The sequence below is a fragment of the Sciurus carolinensis genome, chromosome 1, assembly GCF_902686445.1.
Source record: "Sciurus carolinensis chromosome 1, mSciCar1.2, whole genome shotgun sequence".
Taxonomy (NCBI): domain Eukaryota; kingdom Metazoa; phylum Chordata; class Mammalia; order Rodentia; family Sciuridae; genus Sciurus; species Sciurus carolinensis.
The window spans coordinates 140,785,285-140,809,000 of NC_062213.1; the positions used below are offsets into that span (position 1 = coordinate 140,785,285).

At 33.1% G+C, this 23,716-nt stretch overlaps 1 protein-coding gene across 17 annotated transcripts in view; it reads right to left on the bottom strand.

Annotated features, from left to right (window-relative positions):
* Positions 1 to 23,716, bottom strand: part of Adgrl2 (adhesion G protein-coupled receptor L2) — a 266,353-nt gene that overhangs the window by 130,402 nt on the left and 112,235 nt on the right. For all 17 annotated transcript variants that reach the window (XM_047539007.1, XM_047539001.1, XM_047538992.1 and 14 more), the window contains one exon: positions 12,806 to 12,977. In XM_047539007.1, the coding sequence (XP_047394963.1) occupies positions 12,806 to 12,878 (73 nt within the window). In that variant the 5' untranslated portion in view covers positions 12,879 to 12,977. The remainder of the gene's footprint in view (positions 1 to 12,805; positions 12,978 to 23,716) is intronic.

The following is a 23,716-nucleotide window of genomic DNA, read 5'->3' on the forward strand; positions in this document are numbered from 1 at the left end:
CTACAGCACAATGTCAACCTTTCTGTATGTCCTTGTACTCCTTGGTATGCAGTATTTCCAATCTGTAAATCAATCTTTGATCTGTGCGCAACTGAAAAGCATTCCCAAATACAAAATTAAAGAAGTGTCAGTCATTCAAGCTTTCTTACGTGTACTTCTCTTCTACATTCATTACATCAAACTAAATATCAGGAATTATAAAACAAAAACAAAAAAAAAATACTTAGAAATGTGTCCACTGTGACAAATTTTTCCTCATCCTTAAAGGTTCAATAAATCAGTGAAACATGATTTTAAGATATATTTAGATATTTATATTTATTAATATTACAGTAAAGTCAATCTTCTAAAAAGGCCAAAATATTATTCTAAATTAAATTTAGGGTTTTTTTTTTTTTTGAGTAAAATTATTAGAAACATTTGTTTGGCCCTTGTCAGAAGGGTTTCAATTTTACATTATTACATTTTTAACTTGCCTAATCAGTTGAACAAAAGTACTTTATGTAAATGATTCTTTTAGTTGCCTTAGCTACAAATCCCTGCAGGATACTATAATTGAAATCTACTCACGTAAGTTAGGAATAATTAGGGCCCCAAATTAAGCCAAACACAAAGTTAATTCAAATAGTCAGCTGCTGTCATTTAAATGGTTACGGGTTTTATTGTTGCTTAACATTTCCAAATGCTTTTAAATATACTTTGTTCTTCTAGTCTATACGTAGAATTTTAGTACAAATAGAAATGGGATCAGGAGACGAAAATTCACCACCTTTTAAACTAAAGTCACACCTATACTCAGTTTTTTGTCACCAAAGGTTTTCCACTCAATCTTTGCTATCAGTCAATTAACAACATTGTTGAAAGGATGGAGTGACAGCTCTCAAAGGCAAGCTTTCTAGTAAATAAAGCTGATCACAGAATCTACAGTCAGTGCCATTAATGCAAGAGCAGTAAGAGCTTTTGAAAGCTACAAGGGATGGTTCTCTATTTGCTTAAACTCTAAACAAAGCAAAGGATTAAATGGCCTTCCTGTTGTAAACCAACTAAAAGGAACCAAGAGATAATGTCCAAAACTAATGCCTGAAGAAGGAGCTCAGGAGTCATGCCTTTTTACTATTTTAATGATGACTGATAACACTGTGATATCAGAACAGAGTAAAAGTTAAAATGATGCTTAAAATTATTACAGGTTCTCAGTGTTCTTGTAATCAACTCAGTAATATTTGATATTTTCAAAGAACACAAAGCCCTAGGTTCAATCCCCAGCACCCCCCCCCAAAAAAAAACCTGTTTTAAAAAATTTATATATACACTTGTAGCTATAAACTTCAGAAGATAATTTGAAAGTTGCAGGGCTATCAAGTTTAGTCCTCCTGTATTATAGATGCTTTTCATTTCCAAACAGTCAATCTTAATATAGCTTTTAATAGGAAATGGTAATGAATAAAGAAAACGTGGAAATAAATTATCTTGTGATAATCACCATTAAGTTCAACAATGCTATACAATATTATTTAAAGTATATTTTAAATATTCTTGAGTGACAACCTCATGAGACAACAACCCAAAGCTAAGTATAAAATTCTACATGAAGAAACTACTGGCACTAGTAAATTCTGGCAAAGGAACAATCCTTTGCAGGTCTTTCAGTAGTTTCTTCATCTGTAAACTGAAAAATTCTACATTGCCGATCTCCAAGTTGTAACTCCAAGTCTAAAATTATTTAATTCCAAAAAAAAAAAAAAAAAAAGAAAAATATCTAATGTCTGTATCCACATAGAATTCTCTGTTTAAAATTTGCTATTTACTTGCTTTGACTTGGGCTTTAAAACTCCAAAAATTCCGATGAAGATACAAATTTAATTTGTAATTTGTATTATCATAAAATTAAAATAAAGCATTATCAGTAACCCATCGTCTTTGATAGGACAAGCAAAAAGATTATGGCCACTATTAATAAGAACTATTATGTCCACTACTAAAAAGAAAACATCTTTGATTATGTGTAATATTAGCAAATGGAAAAATCACTAAATTACAATAAGCAGGTAAAACAGTTACTTTTAATGCCCAGTTTACTATCAAGCAGCTCCAATTCTACAATCTTATAGGGCAAAAATGATTAATACTGAAATTAAAATTACAATTCTGAGTTATTTAAATAGACTCTGGAAACTGCATAATAAAAAAATAAACTTTTTCTAAGTGAGTTAAGGCAACTAATACATAGTTTGCATTACATGACATAAAAGGTTCTTTAAATAATAAAAATTACATTAATATGTTCTTTAAAATAACATTTCTGTGAAGACAGAACACAAGTAGGAGAATGGAGGGAAATGTTAGGGAAAAAGGGGCAGACTACATTGTCCTCAAGGATTTAAAGAAAAAAATAGATAAAAGATGAATAGAAAGCATATAAAGTAGGACCAAAAATGTTAACAATACGTAAAAATGTTCAGTAATACTTCAAGGTAGCTCAGTTCCTTTTTCAATAAAACGAGTTATAAAATTGAAAATGATGTTATGTCTGTATTTTAGCTATGTTGTTCGGATTAGAAATGAACATTGATATCACTGTCATACAAAATCTGATTGCCTAGACTAAACATTATAATAAACAAAACTCCCTGAAACAGATGTCCTCTCATAGACCTGCCACCTCAGCATCACCTGACACTTTGTCAGAAATGAGAATATCAGGGCCAGGCATGGTGGTGCACGCCTGTAATCCCAGCAGTTCAGAAGGCTGAGGCAGGAGGATCGTTAGCTCAAAGTCAGCCTTGGCTACTTGCAACTCAGCCAGACCCTGAATCTAAATAAAAAATAAAAAGGGCTGAGGATGTGGTTCACTGGTTAAGCAACCCTGGGTTCAATCCCTGATATACAAAAAAAAAAAAAAAAAAGAAAGAAAGAAAAGATGAGAGTATCAAGTCCCATTACAGATTAGTGGACCTATATTTTACCATGACACCCACATAATTTACACATGCACAAACATTAAATTTTTAGGAACACTCTTCCAGATAAACAAATTTTTTAAATCCAACATGACCTCCCTAAAATTTTCCTCTTCCCATACACATCTCTTCTTGAATCTTCCTCTCCCTGGACCCTTACACACCTTTCCTCTTTTCACAGAGGAGTTCAACTGTCCCTGTACTGAATCCTTTTTCCTTTTTCTTGTGCCTGAAAAGAAATTCAGGTATTTGACATATCTACTTAAAGCAATCCCAAAATAAAATTATAGAACAGTATTTTCCTTAAACAATTAAATATTCTTGGCCTACGCCACCTGTCTCTCTTGCTTTGTGAGGCTACTTTGTCACCTCATCACAGCATTCTACCATGTAAAAGTTTGTCTCTTAAAATTAAAAAAAAAAAAAAAAAAAAAATCCAACAGGCTCTCTGCACCATCGACAGCAAAGCTTTGTTCATCCTTGTGCTGAATACCACTGAGGTGGTGAAGTCCCTGACTCCTACTAGCATGCCACCTCTAACTAATACCTGAATTAATTAATTAATTAATTAATTTATTTATTTATTTATTTTTGCGGTGCAGGGCCTTGTGCTTGCAAGGCAAGCACTCTACCAACTGAGCTATATCCCCAGCCCAATACCTGAATTTAATAGAGGCATATTTGCCACCTAGTTTACATCTTAATGCAGGTCAAGTAGCCCTTATTTGAAATACTTAGGATCAGAAGTGGTTCAGAGTTTTTTGGATTCTGAAATAGCTACAAAGTTGTTTTTTCTTTTTTTTAAGAATCATGTTAGACCTCAAAAAGTTGGATATTTCAGAGCATTTGGATATTAAGATTAGGGATGCTCAATCCATATTACAAGAAGAAAAGGAGCCAGAAAGGGAAGAGAGAAATAATTTCTAATGCACAAGCATACACACACACACAATCATTCAGATACAAAAAAATGGTTACAGGGAATAGTAGGATGTACCCCACAAATAAGCAACAAAGTGAGAATTTTACTTAGATCTCTTTTTCAGAGTAATCCCCTGTCCACAATAAAATACTACATTATTTGAATCCATTTTTTTCTCCAGGAAATTAGTTTCTTGACACTCCAAGAATCCTAAAATTTCATTTTAACTATGGAATGCTTTAATCAGTATGTTTTTGCTCCTCTCACTCTTTCTCTATCCACCGCATACCAAAAATCTATTTTCTTAAAAATATACCTTATTAAACACACTTTATGCAAAAACAAATCATGTTGGGCTGGGGAGATAGCTCTGTTGGTAGAGTGCTTGCCTTGCAAGCACAAGGCCCTGGGTTCGATCCCCAGCACCCAAAAAAAAAAAAAAAAAAAAAAAAACAAATCATGTAACTAGGTAAGAGCACTAATATAGGAATCAGAAGAATAGTGATATTTTTCATCCACACTTCATTCTGCATTGATATAAAGGATGTTCTTTTTTTGCCCTTCTTCCTTTTTTTATACATTTATTATTGCCCACCATGTATTTTTAATTCTGTTTTGTACCTACTAAGTTAAAATTCAGCTAAAATTTGTTTCATAGCTTACAATTTGTTAGTTAAAATTTGATTCATAGCAATTGAATTAATATTAGTTCACTTCCTTTTAAATTAACTGGCTAAAGAATTTAGGTGATGGTGATGTATGTAGCTCAGTAGTAGAGAACCTGCCTAGCATGCATGAGAACATAGGTTTGATCCCCAGCACCTCAAAAGAAAAGGAATTCAGCTATCAAATCACCTTATATCAATGGCAAGTACTGATGGATTAAAATTTTAAATATGAGCATTTACATGCTACAGGGAAATGCAAGTAAGTAAACATTAAAGTGATGTCAAGATATGAGGTCTTTAATCACAAAAATAAGGAAGAATCTCACAAAAGAAAATAGCTATATATCAAAAAGCAAGGAAAGAAAAAAATATATGAATAAATCAAATGTAATAAAAATCTTAGTAACTGTTGCCAGGCATGGTGGGGTACACCTGTAATCCCAGCAGCTTGGGAGGCTGAGGCAGGAGGATCTCAAGTTCAAAGCCAGCCTCAGCAATGGCAAGGCATCTAAGCAACTCAGTGAGCTCCTATCTTTAAATAAAAGACAAAATAGGGCTGGGGATGTGGCTCAGTGGTTGAGTGCCCCTGAGTTTAATCCACAGGACCCACCCCCCCCCATAAAAAATCTTAGTAACTGTTAAATCCAGAAATTAGTAATTACTATATTACTTATTAATAATTAGTGTTATATTACAAATGTCTCTGATGGTTTTAAAAAATTTAAGCAGTATAAACTGAAAGACAAACTAGAATACATTTTCCATAATACAAATGACAAAAGTTTATGGTCATCAATGAATTGTAGTTAGGTAATGAGAAAACCTGCTAAAGGTACTGAACAAAAAAAAATCACATCAAAATTACAACTAGCCAAAAGATAAATCAACAAAAATTAGTTTTATCTTAACAAGTAGATCTTACAAATTTAATTTATAATAACATATCCTCTACCATATATCAAAATGTCAATTATTTTTTTAAAATTCAAAATCAATGCTACTATAGATTGATATTCTCATATATTGATAATCAATGTGAACATTCACATAACTATTCAGAAGCCAATTTGAAAAGGTAGCTGTATCTCTGATAATAATCAGAATTCTAAAATTCTAGCCACCAGACATGAAAGAAAAAATTGAAGATATTTATTTTATTTTCACCTGAAAAAAATTAAGAACAAATTAATGGTGAGTGGAAGGGAAGGAGCAATTTTTTGGATATGTACAAAATAAATTACAATGCTGTTAAAATCCATTATCAAAATATATAATGTCATGATAATTCAACTGATAACAATGAAAAAAAATCTCAATTCAAGAATAGATATAAATGAAATGAAGTTTTATACATAATTTTGTTTTCTCTAGAATATTAAATATGCATATTGGAAAAATAAGACAAAAAGGAAATGTGTGATGTTAATATTCAAATTATAAACAATTTTGCAGTTTTATCTTAAGGTTTTAATTTTCTATCCTTTCCCATGAAAATGTGTTACACTCAAAATTAGAAGGAAAAAACCCTATAAGAAAAATAAGCCCTTAGAGCAGGAATTATGGCAAACATAAAAGTACAACTTGGGAGAGTCCCATGTTGATAAGGAGAGATAAATGTTATAAATGTTGTTTTTGCTTCCTGAAGCACAGATATGGAATTCCCTCCTCAGCTTTACATTTTAGCCAAGTGATCCCAAAGTCGAGACTAGATATTCTTCTGGACTCTTGTCAAATTGACAAAAGGAGTTCAGGACCAGTGCTGAAAGATGTCATGAGATATTCACTAATCCACACTGATGTCTAATACACGTAGCCTGCATGGCTGTCGTATGTCATTCTCTGTCATGCAGAGGAGGCAAAAAGAAAATAAGGAGTACCATGGGGTTATAAGCATATGTTTCAGTAAGACACTCCCTTAGTATTATGGCAGATAAATCAGTTTTTCAAGGCATACCAGATTCTAACCTAATACTCAGATATTTTCAATCATCTGTATTATCTTATTCTCTAATACCACAACCTAAGTTTATAGTATATAAAAATGTGAAAAAGTATATTAATTCAAAAATGAAGAGCTTCATCAAAACTGAAATCAAAGAATGGTGAGTACTTAACAGAATTACAGCTCTGCAAAATCAAGATCCTTTAAATGCCTCCTGTACTTTTAATTAAGCTACCTTTAATATATTATTATTTTATATAATATAAATATAATTTTATTTTTATAGACTATTTTGATTCACTGTATACAAATGAGGTACAACTTTTTATGGTTTCTATGGTTGTACATTTAATATATTATTGATATTTTCAAAATGTAAAAATAACTGATAATACATAATATGCATGTAAAATCAATATATCTAAAATGTACTCTAGTATAGATAAGCTAATAACCTCTTTACTTTTAGCATATTATTGTTTAATAACATTTACTTATGAAATATTTGATGCAGTTTTTTCTGTGAGAAAATGGTAGACATTCTTGAGGTCTACTGGGCAGCTGTTGTGAATGACACACTTATTTATAACACCAGCAACAGACCTGCTCCTCAAGTTACTGGAAAAGCAGTAGGGGACTGAACAGAATAGAAAATGGGAGAAAAAGGGAGAAGAAGAAAAATATATATATGTCAACAACCAAGCACTTGAATGTAATCATCATTTATGAAATGTCATATATTGATGATGAGTACTAGTATAGAAAATGACCAAAGTATAATTCAAATTAGTTTTTTTAAAAGATGCTAGTGTATCCTATTGAGCTTAGTTTTAATTTTTGGAACTTTGTGTCACATTCAGAAAAAATTTACCTGAATCTTGACTCTCACTAGTAATAGCAAGGCAGTTGGTTTTTGCAAAATAGAAACAATATCCTTTAATTTATAATGGCATTGATATTTATATTTTTAAAACCAAATTACATCACTACTTATGCAGAAGAAAGTGCTGCAATCAAATTACATTACATCTATAAAACACAATAAGAATATTTAACATGTCCAAAGAACAATATAGTTAAGCACTTTCTTAAGGAGTAAAATCACACAGGATGACACTAAAAATATAAATAAAATCATTAAAAAAAACTTTTGGTTTGAGCAGATGTTAATTTACATAATTTGTGAATTTAAAAAATAAGGTTACATTTGCTATGCAGCAAGCACAGATATACAATTTCTATTAATTTAATGGGAGTTGTGACTCCCATTAAGCTTAATAGGAGTCATAGAGCCAAATCCCCATGTACCTTGCTAAAAATTCACCTCCAAGATTTCAACTAATCAAAACTGCTGAAATGAACAAAAGTAGTCAATTTTGCTAGATTAGAAAATTTTAAATCCCTAACGTAAGTCAATTCAGTGTTATAGCAACGACCATCTAGTTATTCCCAACAAGAAAAAGAATAAAGTTATCACAGTGAAAAAAGACAAACTGAAACAAGAGTTTAGGAGTTCTGCTAAATGTAGCAGAAAATATGTTGCTTTTTCCAATTTGTTGTAAATATTTCAATATTTTTTTCTTTCTCAGTACACTATCCAAAAAAAAGAAGTAAAAAAAAAAAAAAAATTCCTTTATTAAAGCCTAAAATCATGCTCAAGGGGGCCTGATCAGAGGAATAAGACAAAACCCAAAAATATATTGACACTAATTTCCAGAGAGCGACCTATTAATAACTTCTGAATCACATTAAATAAAATCATAATTTTTTACAAAAAAAAAAAAAAATTTGTTTGAATTTACATTTAAAGCTGGAATACAGCTTAGTGGCAGAGCACTTGTCTAGCATGCACAAGGTCCTGGCAATTAGCACTCTGTTATGACAACTGCTCATTGTCCCCTCCCCACTACTAAGACTATGAACTTCAAAGACATACTGTTCATGTGACGGAAAAGACTGAGTGGTTGCTAAAAAACACACATTATTTTAGGCACTTTGATATATCGATGAAAAACAGCAATGAAAAAACGCTGCCTTTGTAAAGCTGACATACTGTGTGTGTGTGTGTGTGTGTGTGTGTGTGTGTGTGTGTGTTTGTCCAAAAACATACAGACACATGTACATGTGTAGTTCATTATGGGTATGTGAAGGAAAGAATGAAAGAAATAAGGATACAGTATTAAGTTCAAACTTGGAGATTCATCATTATTTCTTCCACTAAATTCAGACCATTGGGAAGTACTTATATGTAAAAAGATTTTTTTCCCTAATTCATATTTAACTTATAGATCTGCCTATTTTCTTCTACTAGATACTGAAAATACCCTACACATGCACATCATATTTTAATAAAATAATATTTATTCTAAAGTCATTAGAAAATGTGCTTAGAGAATTTAAATGTCCATTAAAAACTGGCAGGATACTGTTTCATAATTTTCTTGTTTGTAAATTTTCTTGATTTATATAAAATAAATATATAAAGTTATATCTGGCTTATCTGGCATTTATACCTGGTATAACATTTTTTCTTTGAAATAAGAATAACAACAGTATAATTTGAGTTAATTAACAAAATTTTGACTTATGAAATTTATATACTTACAGTGTAAAGAATTCAACCTGAAATCCATATTACCAGCTTTGCTGAAGAGTCACTATTATTTGTAACTTGTCACTTGAGCAAGCCTTCATACATCTGACTTATGCTTGCCAGGGCTCCATTATATAGCATAATTTAATTCTCTGGGACACAAAAATTCAATTTCCTTTCCTACTTACTGATACATGATTCCACAGTGGGTTTCTATGCTTATAAAAATTGGCCAAAATAATCAAAGCACACCAGTTTCTCAACAGACTGACTTGGTGAAGGGCTTGAGGTTAGTTCTCCAGGAATAAAATCAATTACACAAAAATTTTACAAAATATTTTAAAGTTTGGCCTTCATTCAATCATTATTTATTTAGAAATTCTAAACACAATTTTCTAAAATATACAGGAATAATAACAATGTTCCTATTTTGTAAAAATATTCACTAAGACTGACAGACAAATAATAGATAAGGTCATTCTAACAACTAAATACTTATATAATTAGCTTTTGCCATACTAAAACTTCAAAAGTGGTTATTGATTTGTTTTTTAATATGCACAAGAGACACTGGGGGTGTAGCTAGATTATAGAGCATGGCCCTGGCATGCATAGGCCCTGGGTTCAAACCCAGCACTAAAACAAAGGAATATGTACAAGAAATATGACATACTTATAAGGTCTATTTAAACACAGAATAAGTGCTTCTCACAAATTTGGAAATACACCTCTCATAGGTATAGATGTAAAATAGATCCAAAAATTATGTGAAGCCATTAAATAATACCAAGGTAAATCAGAACTTTGGAAGACAGAAAGCTCTAAGAAAGAAGGCATGGTCCATGGTAATTCTATAATATGTAAATTGTTTTCTTTTTAAATCTTAGTTGGTTGCTATCATTTAAAATCTTAATGTCTGGTTGAAAATTTGGAAAACTGGCAAAGGATTCAATCACAGTCCTTTGGAAAGCACTCCCTGTCTGTGGCAAACCTCAGACTGCCTGATACACTCAAGTTACTTCATCTGTTTGACCCTAATAGGTGCTTGAGGTTCAATGCTGTACAAGAACATGTGCTCCTCAGAATTAAGAACTGTGCTTTGTGTATTTTGGAAACTTCATCTGAGTTTATTTGCAAGGACCTAGGAACTAGTACAAAAAGTACCATCTCATTTCTTAAGATTTTAAACGGTAACAATCATGGAAGGGCTCAGGAGAAACTTAACAGCTGAATAGTTAAATTTCTATCTTCCCTCCTAAGCCCTCACACCTAACTTTGATTGTTTTTCTCAATAGGGGTTCACAGACCATTATCTGGTTTCCAGCAATAAAGGACTATCATGTCATGTAAAACTTTTCTAAGACAAATTCATGTGATGCTGGATAAATGCTCTAACAGTGTGCATTAGCTGTGTATACTCAGAATAAGCAGTGTGAGTTCATCCCCAGTTCGTTTTATCCATAGGAGGGAACTGCTTCAAAAGCAACACCCCCTGGCCTGATGTGCCAAAAGTGATATTTCTCTTAATAGCAGATATGAATCCTGACCTGATAGGTGACACTAGAAATAAAACTGCAGTATCCCATGAAAAAGTCTCTGTTTGCTAGCCCCCCCACTAAGTTATGCTACTGTGCCAATGAAGTGGTCTCTACACCAATTGGAAATTTTTTCATTATTGAACTAATGATCCATTGGTCCACACCTGGAATCTTTCTTAAATGTGTAAAAACATCAAACCTAACAGCAGGAATTCAGTTATTTTTCTCCCTAAAAACCAGATGCAAAATTATAAACTATCCATATGATTTTCATAACAATCCAAGCCTGAGATTCATATTATGAAACTCGGTTCCTGCTTCTTGTTTATCATTACAGTACTATTCACTCAGACATACTTTTAGAGTTGATGCATTTCCAATTCTAAAACAAAGAGCAATATAATCCGAAAATGAAATAGTAACCTATTTGTGACTTTCAAGTATGACTTAAATCTAATTGAACATTATATACTTTCTGGTTACTGAAATTCTTATTTTAAAATATTTCTAAATTTTTATGTGTTCAAAATATATTATTAAGTTATGTCAATATATTGAAAATAAGAACTGACAGGACAGGAGAGGAATATAACAAAACCTAAATTTGGAGCAAATAATTAAAATACAATTCTTTTGGCAAAATTAAAAGATTAGTATTTTGAAGCTGATTACAAAGACATTGGAATAACAAGTTTCTATATATTAACTGACATTAAACCTCTTTTTCTTTGCCAATCATTTTATTAATAGGTATAAAATAGAACAACTAAAATATACATAAAACCAATTTAAAAATTCTAAAACATCTTTTTCAATACTATTTCACTGGGCCTTGAAAAGAAATTTCATTATAAATTACATGGATTTCTCAAAGATTCTGTATTCTTCAAAGGTTTTATAAGTTAATATTTTCAAACTGAATACCACTATCAACCAGCTATAAAATTTATACATCTTTCCTCCATATTTCAGTCTGCTTTATGCTCTATGGTATCTGGATGAATATTATTTTCATATAGAAATAATATTTCAGACCTCCGAAAAAATGGGTACCAGAAAAATCTATACAGTAAATAATAAACGATCATTCCAATTATTTCAGTAAGCCTCAAAAGTACATTTACTTCTTTAAAAATCAGTCAGGTGTGATGGTGCAGGTGGTAATCCTAAGATTCTAAAACAGGAGGACTGCAAGTTCAAAGTCAGCCTCAGCAATTTAGCAAGACCCTGTCTCAAAATAAAATATAAAAAGGGGCAGAGATGTAGCTCGGTAGTAAAGTACCTCTGGGTTCAATCACCCACCATTACCAAAAAAAAAAAAAAAAAAAAAAAGTCAGGCCTGTCTTGAAAACAAATTGCCATTAATCTAGATTTATACAATTTAGGAGCTGGAAATACAGCTCAGTAGTAGAGTGCTTGCCTGTAATGTATGAAGGCCTAGATTCCATCGCAAATACCACAAAAATACCGAAGAAAAAAATTTAAAGAAATAGTGCTCTAGAAAAAAGTCTTCCTGCATTTTTATAAATTTTCACATTATAAGGCGTGTGTGTATGTGTATTTGTGTGTGTGTGTGTATACACACACACATTATTTCAAAGATACAGATAACATTAAGAAGGAAGTACTACAAAAATGTTTTTCTATAAAATGTGAAAATTTTTTATCTTAGGCATTTTATAACTATACTTGAACAGACACAAAACTAAAGATGAAGTGAAAAGATCACCGCAAAGGGCTTAGGTTGTAGTTCAGTGGTACAGCACTTGCCTAGCACATGTGATGCACTGGGTTCAATCCTTAGCACCACATAAAAACAAATAAATAAAATAAAGGTATTGTGTCCATCTGCAACTAAAACTTAAAAAAAAAAAACCACAAAATACTTCAAATTTACTAGAATAAATATAGTCAATAAATGTAAAATATATACCAAATATTTCATTTACTTCTTTTAGGATTATTTGGAATTATAGCTCACAAACTTATGTGAAATATAAATTCAGACATCTAGCACTTTCTATACTTTATAGCAGTGTAAAGAAATAATTCAGCCACCAAAAAAAGAATTCAGCACTTATTTTAGAATAATAAAATAATATTCTAACCATTGTCACATAAAGAAGACTGGATAGTTGAAGCTCTCCTGGACTTAAGGAACAAAATTTAAACTGTGTCTTACCTTCTGTATTCGGTAAGAAGCTGATTACAATGATAAACCACAGACTTCGCATTCTGCAACCAGAAGACACCATTATTGATCCCTTTAGATATTTCTTTGTATTCCTTAATGAATCTAGTTATAAATGCCCAGCTTCATCGAACCCAGCAGTCTGCATCATTGATCCTCATATCTGAAAAACAAACAAATCCATCATTTACTTTATGATCCCGCTATGTCACAGAAAATACAAAAATAACAACTTTCTCCCCTTCCCTCCCTTTTGGAAGTATAAAATACATTTGATTCTAAATCAAATATGGATACCTGAGCCTTACGATATAAAGTAACAGTAAAGGTATATAAATTCTTACCTTCTTAGAAAAACATGAAAAACTTAGAAAGTCATTCTAGGATAGGTTTAACTTCTAGATTTCATATGCTCTTCTTTCTCACAACAGGTGTGACTTAAAAACAAAATATAGGCCCAAATAAAAACCCAAAGATCATGATCAGTGCACCTCTCCAAGGATGTACCTACCACTCATTTAAAACAACTGGGGGGCCAGACCACAAAGAATACCAAACCCAGGGTCAATTTGAATTTTGACTAGCTCTTATGGGCCCAGTTCTCCAAACAAGATACAAAAACTTTCAGGAGTATGACTTTGAAATGTGTTTTCTGGATCCTAGGATAACCTGGAACTAGAACTAGGTCTTTTGCTGGTTTCTGCGCAAGAGTTCTACTGCCTTCTAGAGTAGTATGGGGAACTGCATTGTAACATTAGCTTTGTCATACACATAAAATGAAGGCAATTTCCAAATATATCTAGTCTCCTGGTCTAGCTGCTGAGGACAAAGAAATCACAAATGTTTCCTTTGAAGGGAACACGTTACACTTTCTTCAAATTAGTTTCCTATTATATACTACTAAGTAATACTCATAGAAGTTTTCTCAAGCCACCCTTAACGAGCCGCTATTTTAAGAGGTGTATAAAGTGGGGCAGCAAGGGATTCTCATCTTCCCCATTATGAAGTGTTGGTAGTTCAAATAAGACAATTCTTAATAATTTAGATGCTGTGACTAAAGCATAAACATAATTTAGAAAACAAAATTCTCCTGATAACTTTGAGTTCTCTTTCCCATCATCTAAACAACTTTGCAGCAAATGCATGCTTCAGGTATCGTAGGGGATTACAGGAGCTGCTTACTATGTTCTATTCACTATAATGGGGCTTCGATAGAAAAGCATTCAGATTCTAAATGGTTTGAAACATATATCACACAGTAAAGGCACAATCATGGCTTATCAACAAACACACCAGAAAGAATGTAAAAGAATTAATCTAGGCCAGCCATGGTGGCCCATGCCTGCAATCCCAGCAACTCAGAAGGTTGAAGCAGAAAGGTCACAAGTTTAAGACCAGCCTCAGCAATTTAGCAAGGCCCTAAGCAACTTTAAGTGAGACCCTGTCTCAAAGTAGCAAAAAAGGGAGTGGGGGGATGTAGTAAATTGCCCCTGTGTTAAATCCCCAGTACCCAAAAAAAAAAAAAAAGAATGAAATAATCCAAAGTTTAATTTTGAAGATCCATAAAAAAAAAAATCGCAGATGAAACAAGCAAGATATTTCTATAATAAGGAGTTTGTTTTATTATGCCCACAGTCTGAGATACAACTGTTTCTCTCTATACCATGGCCCATGATCAGTCCAATTTTAACACTCTGAAAACATTAAAGACATTTAGGTATGACAGGGGTCACAGTTGGTATTATGCAGTTCTGCGAACACCTCAGATGCTTCTCTGTCGAAAGAAACAAGACAAAAACAAAGGAAAGGGCGACATGCATCCTCTTCTAAATGCCAAAAAATACAAAAAGAACACACATCAAAAATCGATCTGATGGAGACATGACACACATCCATGTAGAACTAGCTGGCTCATTCTGTTCAATTTTTCACTGAATTCCCTAAGGTTAGTCAAAAGGCAATCTAAAGTTAACACTGCAGTTTACATCTGCTACGGCAGAGTTCCTACCTTAAAAATGAAAGTTAAAGCAAAAGGCTAATGGCTGGACACATCCAAAGGCTAATCCATAAACAATTTCTTACATCTTACAATCTTTCAATGATCCAGTAAAGCAATTAGAGTAATTTTAATACATGGATGAAGTGCATTAATTGCTACAACTAAAACTGAGTGACCCTCTGGACTGTTCCATATTCCAAGAATTTTGACTGTGCAAGTTTTACTTGTAACCGGTACTTTGATTTCAATGAGCTAATGCCTAGAGGCAGCTGGCCTGCATGTACAACTCTTCAACACAGTTCCATTTTCTTAAGGCAATCCAAGATCATTCTGCATTTGGTCACCCGCTATTTGAAAGAGTCCTTGTTTGTGGGAAGAAAGGGAAGGAAGAAATCAGGGACTGATGACTGCCTTGTAGGAAACAGCTGCCAAAATAGGAAAACCTCTGTTAGTGAGAGGAAAAGGAGAAGGAAACCACACAACTAAGACCTCTACTGTGGTCTTTGGCAGGATAGAAAGCTTCATGAACAGACTCTGTGTACTAACACTCAGTGTATTCTTAAGGCTTGAGAATGTGAAAAATAATTCACAAAGTACACTCCAGTCCACTATGACACCTTGTCAAATTGAAACAGGTTCTGGAAAGTATAAAATCATGGCTCCTATATGCAAATAAAGCTTAAGTTCATCTGTGGATGCAATAAGTAAAAAGAATATCGAATTTATTTTTCTCAATTCCACAACTTATATGCAATCACTCTCATATCAAATAAAATTATTTCCAGAAGTTCAAACTTAAAGTGCAATTTTGAAAACTAAGTCAAAAGATTTTACTGCTGTGATTCAAATTAAAAACAACCCTTCACTGAACAAATGTTAATGAAAATTGAAATACTTAGCAAACCACAGTTAGCTAAGAATAGAATGAATAAACAATCAACTATGATGAAACTAATCCCCAAAAAGCACTGCTCCTAAACCAAGCTGGAGCCAAAGGGCACTCAGACACAGATGCAGCTAACAGACCATCATCCTTCAAGCTAAATACCTGCAAAAATAAGCTCAAGAGTTTCTCACAAGGCAAAACAAAACAAAACAAAACAAAACAAAAAATCAGAAAGGGGCTATTAAATTTCCTTTCAACAAACAGGAAAGATTAATTTAAACAATGTCCTACATTAGTAACTTATTTGTATTTTAATTCCCCCTCCTTTGGAAAACCTCTTTTTTTTTTCCCCCCCCAAGAACATCAGAGAACTTAGCATGAACTAGAGGAGAAACTGAGCGGATAAAGATGTTTAACAGCTGATTTCTTAATAAAAACAGAAACAGAGAAACAGCACATTTCTACTTAAACTATCAGGGATTATCTTTAAAAATCCAAGTCACTTTTAACACACCACATCCTACCAAGGCTTTTATTCTATCCTCCAAATAAAAAGATTCAAACAATTTCATCTTAATCTTGTTTCTATGCACCACAAGCCATTGTCTACCAAACCTCTGACACGATTTTTTTAGATCTAAGTATCCTATTACTCTGTCATGTAAAAAGTCAATTAATGCATCATTACTACCAACCCTTCTAAAGCTGAATAGCGACTTCCAGGAATCCACTTCAGCACTGTTTATATCCCAACAGCCTTCAATGTTTCATACACTACTTACAATGTACTGTCAACTGGAGTCTTCAGACAGTAACCTGCTAATATTTATTAGCTATAATAAATATCCTGTGCCTTAAACTGTCAGCAAAATTATTTAAAAGGAAAATATCAATAACCAGTTTACAGTCACATATTCGAGTAATATTACCAAGAAATCACATTAAGTCTGATGATGCGATATTTATTTAGCAAATACAAAAAAAAAAACGGTTTGCTGAAAAACATTAATAAAATAAGGAGAATATAACATTATTTGTAATTAATTAGAGGAAAAGAAAATTTAACTAAAAATTTCAAAAACTGGTTAACTTAGGTTGATATTAGATTCATACTGACAGTTTTATCTTTGATTTCTAATCAAAGTGGACGCTAAACCACTGTGAACAATGACTATTAAGCCCAGAAAAACTATAAACAAGAGAGCAGGGAAAGCAAAAGCTACCTAAGCACCTACCCAAGAACCTACCGGTCACCCATCCTTGCTAGTGTGCACTAATGCTGTAAAATGAAACATTTTTGTTCTGGGTAAGCCTAAAATTGTATACTGTGTGTGTGTGTGTGAAAACTCTAAATGAAATCTAAAGATAGCTTTACAAAATCAGTCATTCTAATCTTATCTACACTATAAAATTATAATCATCATAGGACATAATTTGCCAGTAAAACAAACTGCTGTTCTGTTTTAACAACAACGACAGGGGAAAAAAAAAAAAAAAAAAAAAAAGAACAAGAAAGGATGATGATACTAACCCTACTCTGTCCCATGCACAGGCATAGAAAATGAAAAATAAATTACAGTTTAATATCTACTTAGTGGGAACTCAACCAGAGCATTCACCTTGCAGAAATATTTCATGTGTCATCCTTAAAGTCTAGTTTCCCCTTCTCATTGGCATTTGAGAAAACATCAACACCTCCGGGAGTTTTTCTTCGGTAAGTCAGCTAAGCAAACCTGGGCTATCACTAATCAGAAAGGCTTTCTTCACTCCAGACATACCATTTGGATTTGAGTTTATTTTCTTTGCTTCACCAGGACAGCATCAGGGATGGGCTGGAAGTGCTGACAGAGATCCTAAAACCACGTGGCCAACCATTAGTCACCACACTCTACCTTTTTCTCATTTTTGCCGGCACTGACATCAAGTCTAGAGTATTTTAATTAAACTATTTATGGAATACTCCCCTTAATATTTATCATTGGTCTTACCATTTACTGAAATTTCTTCACCATGAAGGGATTCTCCTAAGAGAAGGCTTAGAGGAGCAGAAAGAAGAAGTCAGGAATACTCCTAGTAAATTACATCTGCTAATGCTATAATATCTAGGAGTCGTGCTGAGCATGCAAAAGAGGCTTGTAGCTGTGGACACCAGAGGCAAGTCCAGGGCAGTCTGCCATTCTCTTCATTAAAATCCATTCAGTTGAAATAATAAAAACAAATAGCTGTCACTTTCAAACCAATATATAGGGGACATTTTTTGACTACACAGAAACTTTCAATTGAAGTTTCAAAAGAAAAAAATTAAAAAGATATATGCCTTACATATCAAGAAAAGTTGATGACTTCCTCAAACTTCAAACCAAAAATATTTGAATTACAGTACTCCTATAATGCAGAAATTAATACACCCCAACCTGTCCACTCTAACGTAAAGACGTAAAGGACAAGAGACAAGGAAAGGAGGCTTCTTTTTTTTTTTTTTTTTTTTTTTTTTTTTGGGAACTAGGGATTGAACCCAGGGGCACTTTACCACTGAACTAAATTCTCAGTTCTTTTTATTTTTTAGAGACAGTATCTCAGGAAGTTGCTGAGGCTGGCCTCAATTTGTGATCATCCTGTCTCTCAGCCTCCTGAGTCACTGGGATTACAGATGTTAAGTCCAGCAGGGGAAAGCTACTTTTAAAAGGCAATCCTCTCCAATTTTAAAATGTTATGCCATATTTCTCTTGACATTGTAATAGTCTAAAATTCTCATTCAAATTTTAGAGTTGAATACATATTATGGGTACTATGACTAGAAATACTTCTTAAGTGTCTTTGTGAAACACTGTATCAGACACAAATCACTAAGCCTTATAAAAATGCAAAGTAAATATTACAAAGGTCGGAAGTCAGGATGAGGTGAAGTAATTAGTTGAAATTACTTGGCTAGTTAAGTGGCAGAAGCAAGGTTGCAATCCAAACTAACTAAAAAACCATTTTTCCACTATTTACCACACTACTCACAAATATTTAGTGAGCACCTATTATTTGCAATACTTATTTGATAAAACTCAGAGAGATTACATTCTAACTCAAAAATAACCCATCAGAATAAGAAGGTATTATTTCCTGGAACATAATTAGGATGGAGATTTATATATATATATAAAAATCTCCACTTTACCTTAAAATGAGATATTTCACCTGCTCAAGAGATTAAGTAGATAACAGGACTGGGAATTAAACCCATGTTCTAAAATCACCATTTCCACTAACTAAATAAATCAGATAAGCTTGCATTACACATTTTATATCTTTCTTTAAAATTAAAAAATGAAGCAGGGCACAGTGGCACATGCCTATAATCCCAGCCCCTTGGGAGGCTGAGACAGGAGGATCGAGAAAGTTTCAAGCCAAACTCAGCAACTTAGTGAAGTTTCAAACAAGTTAGCAAGATCCTGTCTCAAAATAAAAAGGGCAGGGGATGTGGCTCAGTGATAAAGCACCCCTGGGTTCAATCTCCAGTACAAAAAGAAAGAAAGAGACATAGATAGATAAATAGATAGACAGATAGATAGATAGAAAGAAATAGAACATTTTGTGATTATGAAAGTGATGAAACAACAAAAAAATAATGAGTTGATTTTCACAATGTTTACATGAGTAAAACTAACATCCCCTAGGTAATGATAGTTACATATTAACTTAATTTTTAGTATTTCCAGTTGAGCTACCTTAATTCTACTCATTTATGTTGATATTTAAAGTGCTTATAATTACATGTTATAAATTAACAAATTTTTCCAGACAGATAAATCTTATCAACCACACTACCTGAGAAGTAGCTTGTAAGTCAGAAAAACAAATATTACCTCCAACTCAAACTAACAAATGCCCCTTAAAAGTCATGGAAGGAATGTTTTAATGTTAACATCTATGAGATTTAGACTAATCATTATTTAGGCAAACATAAAAGAAAAAATTAAATGTGGCTTATAAGATGCAATCTTACATTTGGCTCACTGCACAGGATTTGTTGTTCATAAATCATTGTTACTAGCCATTCCCTGAATCAATATTCAAATTCCCTCTTGGTCTATATATACAACCACTAAATGAAATAATAATGACCTAGGATCTGTTGTATATTAGATCATCAATATCACCATCAGAGGTTTCTTAGAGGTAATGAGGTAATCTAAGTGAAGTATGTCAAACAGTCTTAAAAATAAGTAGGAAAAATTAAGTATACAGAATATATAGCAAGAAGCTGAAGAAAATTTTATTATGTATATGTAGTACACTGCCTTTTGAAATCAACAATACAATTCATTTGCAAACTATGCCAATCTATACAGAGATATCTAAACTTGCACTTCTTACTTTTAAAATAAAGTAGGCCATATTAGTATAACTGCATGGAGGCAAAGTCAAGTCAACTAATATCTAGTTGAAACCACCTGGATATTTGTAATAGTAGGTACTGAAGTCAATGTTACTTATTTATTTTTACTTCCTATACAAACTGGTTCTGTGTTAAGGTCTAAAGAAATAACCTGTAATCCCAGCTATGCTGGAGGCTGATACTGGAGGATTGTCAAATTAGATGTCAGTCTCAGCAATTTAGCAAGACCCTGTCTGTTATGTTTTAGATATTAAGTATCCCCCCAAAAGTTCATGAGTGAGACAATGCAAGAATGTTCAGAGTTGAGCTGGGCATGATGGCATATGTCTGCAATCCCACCGATGTAGGAGGCTGAGGCAGGAAGTTCACAACTTCAAGGCCTGCCTCAGCAATTTAGAGGCCCTAAGCAACTTAGTTAGAACCCGTCTCAAAACTAAAAAGGCTAGGAATGTAAAGTGGTAAAGCACCCCTAGATTCAATCCCCAGTACAACCCACTAGCCCCCAAAAAAGTTTAAAAAACGTTCAGAGGTGAAACTGATTAGATTATGAGAGTTATGGCCTAATTGGTAGATTAACCCACTAATAAACGTTAACTTGACGGTTAACTGTAAGCAGGTAGGGTGTGGCTGGAAAAAGTAGGCCACTGGGGGAGTGACTCGGGGGTTTATATTTTGTCCCTGATGAGTGGGGCTCTCTTTGCATCTTAGTAGCCAAGTCCTGAGCTGTTTCCCCCTGCCAGGCCCTTCTCCCTTGATGCTCTGCCTTGGCCCAGAGCTATGGAGTGGGCAGACCAAGGACTGAAGCTCCGAAACCTTGAGCCAAAATAAACTTTTCCTCCTCTTCTGTTGTGCTGGTTAGCCTTTTGATCACAGTGATGTAAAGGCTAACTAACTAAAACACCATCTCAAAAAAGAAAATAAAGAGCAAGGGGTATAGCTCAGTGGTATAGCACCTGCCTCTTATATGTAAGGCCCTGGATCAATCCACAGTACCACAAAAATATACATACAAATAAACAGATATAGCTGCTACCTTCTGGAAGTATATACTCTTCTAAGGAAAATTAAATATAATGGAAAATGACTAAAATCATAAATATTCAATAATAACTACTAAAATCCTAAAACGTAATGACAATAAATACATTTCCTACCACAATGATGAGACAATTAAAAGCAGTTTCTTTATCTGTATATCCTTGAGGTATGTACCTAGATCAACCAGTGCTGTCTTATCAGAGAGTTGGAAACAGATCAAGAACATACTTAACCTGCCCCTATAAGGTTTGGGATGCTTCACAAGCATCCAGACCTCAAGTTCAGAACTATACATAAAGGTAGAAATACATGATAAAACTACATTCTACCATTTCCCTAGTTTTACCCATTATGGTACTGATTCCACGTAAAGTAATTTAAGGAAAGCATTTAGGGTATTCTGCAATACATTTAATGTAGACCTTGCCTCTTCTGTCAAGATATATCTCAGGAATTATTTTAATTTCCAATTTTTAAATTACTTCTAAAGAAGTAGCTATTTCAGAAAAATATTTTTTAAAAACCTACTTAAGAGATTATTATATTGGCAGTCAAAATAAAGTAGCCTGAGACTTAACTTGGCTCACATGGTTCGCAATCCATCTTCCTAGGAAAACTACAGATGATCAAAAGACAGCAGAGACCTTCAAAGAAGAACAAGTTCTTGGTCTTCCCTGGGATTAGTCCCCAATAAGCCATTATGTTCCATTTGTTTTATATCTGTGTCTACTAATAGAACTCAAAATAACAGGATTTTCTTGAGTTATAGAGAAAAGGAACATATCAATTATTTCTGAATAATTAAGTTAATTAACAGTATTAAAGTTACAATGTGAGTAAATGAACAGAACAGATTGTCTTCCAATATCAGGCTGAGATTGTGTGGTTGGTGGAGCAAATTCCACTAAAGAACATTGAGAAATTAAGCTGGAAAAGTAAGAGGAGAGTTTATGAACACACTGTTAAGAAATTAAAAAAAAAAAACTGGGTCATTTAAAATGATCGTGATGATCATGAGATACTGAAAAATTCAAGAAAATCTTTAGTTCATTAACAAATAGAGGTGGGAGGGGTGGGGGGGAAGGGAAAAACTAACAGAATGAATCAAACAACATCACTCTATGTAAATTTATGATTACACAAATGGTATGCCTTGACTCCATGTACAAACAGAGAAACAACATGTATCCCATTTGTTTACAATAAAAAAAATAAAAATTAAAAAAAAAAAAAAACAAATAGAATTATCAGTGCACAGGCCTGAATCCCAGCTACTTGGGAGGCTGAGGCAGGAGTATCTCCAAGTTCAAGGCCAACCTCAGCAATTCAGCACGACTCAGTCTCAAAACAAAAGTAAAATGACTGGGAATGTTGCTCAGTGGTAGAGTGCCTCTATGTTCAATTCCCCAGTACTGGGGGGAGAAAGCAGGCAGGTGTGTTGGAAATATCCACGGTGTTTTTGTTTCTTACTCGATCATAGAGTAGAGAGGCATGTGGTTTTCAGAAAAGGAATTTTTCACTTTAAAATATAATTTTATAATATCTATTAAAATTTCAAATAACATTAAAGTAGTAATAAAAGTAATGCTTAGTAAAAGAAACTAGTAATAAAAAGCTAAGAAGAACTGACTAGAAGCTTAAATTACTAGCCAAGCTTCTCTCTTTGGTGAATGACTAAGGTAGTTTTGTAATACTTTAAACAATTTTTTAAATGAATATATAGTCACTTAACATTGTTACTATACATATTTAAAAAGAAGCAAAAACTGCCTAAAATAAACCTACAAATGATAACTAGTGATTTTTCAAATCTCAAGTTTAAAATCAATTAGATTCCATTATGTTTGGAAAGATTAAAACCAACAAATTATGTAGACTAATCCTATATATGTATATTTATCAGGGCAGGGATCAGGGGACTTTTCCTATAAAGATCAAATAGTAAATAGTTTAGGCTTTAATGGCCATATAGTCTCTGTCACAACTACACAACTCTGCCACTGTAACATGAAAAGTGTCACAGACAATGAATGTATAAATTAATAACCATGGCTAGATGCCAACAAAACTTAACCTACAAAACAGCCGGCTGGCCCTAGTTTGCCAACCCCAGCTATAAATGAACAAGTACAAGGCCAAGATAACCTCAAGTGATAATTTCAGTCAAGTACTAAACTAAGAACTGTGAATGTCTGCAAAACTAATCAAAGTAATATGATGTATTGTTTTAATAAATGAACAATGTTAACATAAGGGTAAATAACCAAGCTGGAAGGAGAAAGATAAAGCTGCATAAAACAAAACAAATTAACATTTCAGTACATGTAACAGAACCACACGGATATGTCTTACAAGGCTTCGAGTAAATTCCAGAAAACAGAAGACATGGTTACAGCAACTTATCTGACTACTTTGCTTGGCATGAGAGGATATAAAACCAATCAAAACAGTAAGTAATAAGAGAATGAAAAGTAATGAGGTTTGCATAAGACCTCTGAGGTATTATAGCATTACTATAATAATTTCAAGTAGCTATTAGTAAAAGTGGCTTCAAACTCCTAAATCTGTCACCATTGTTACTCACCCTTATGA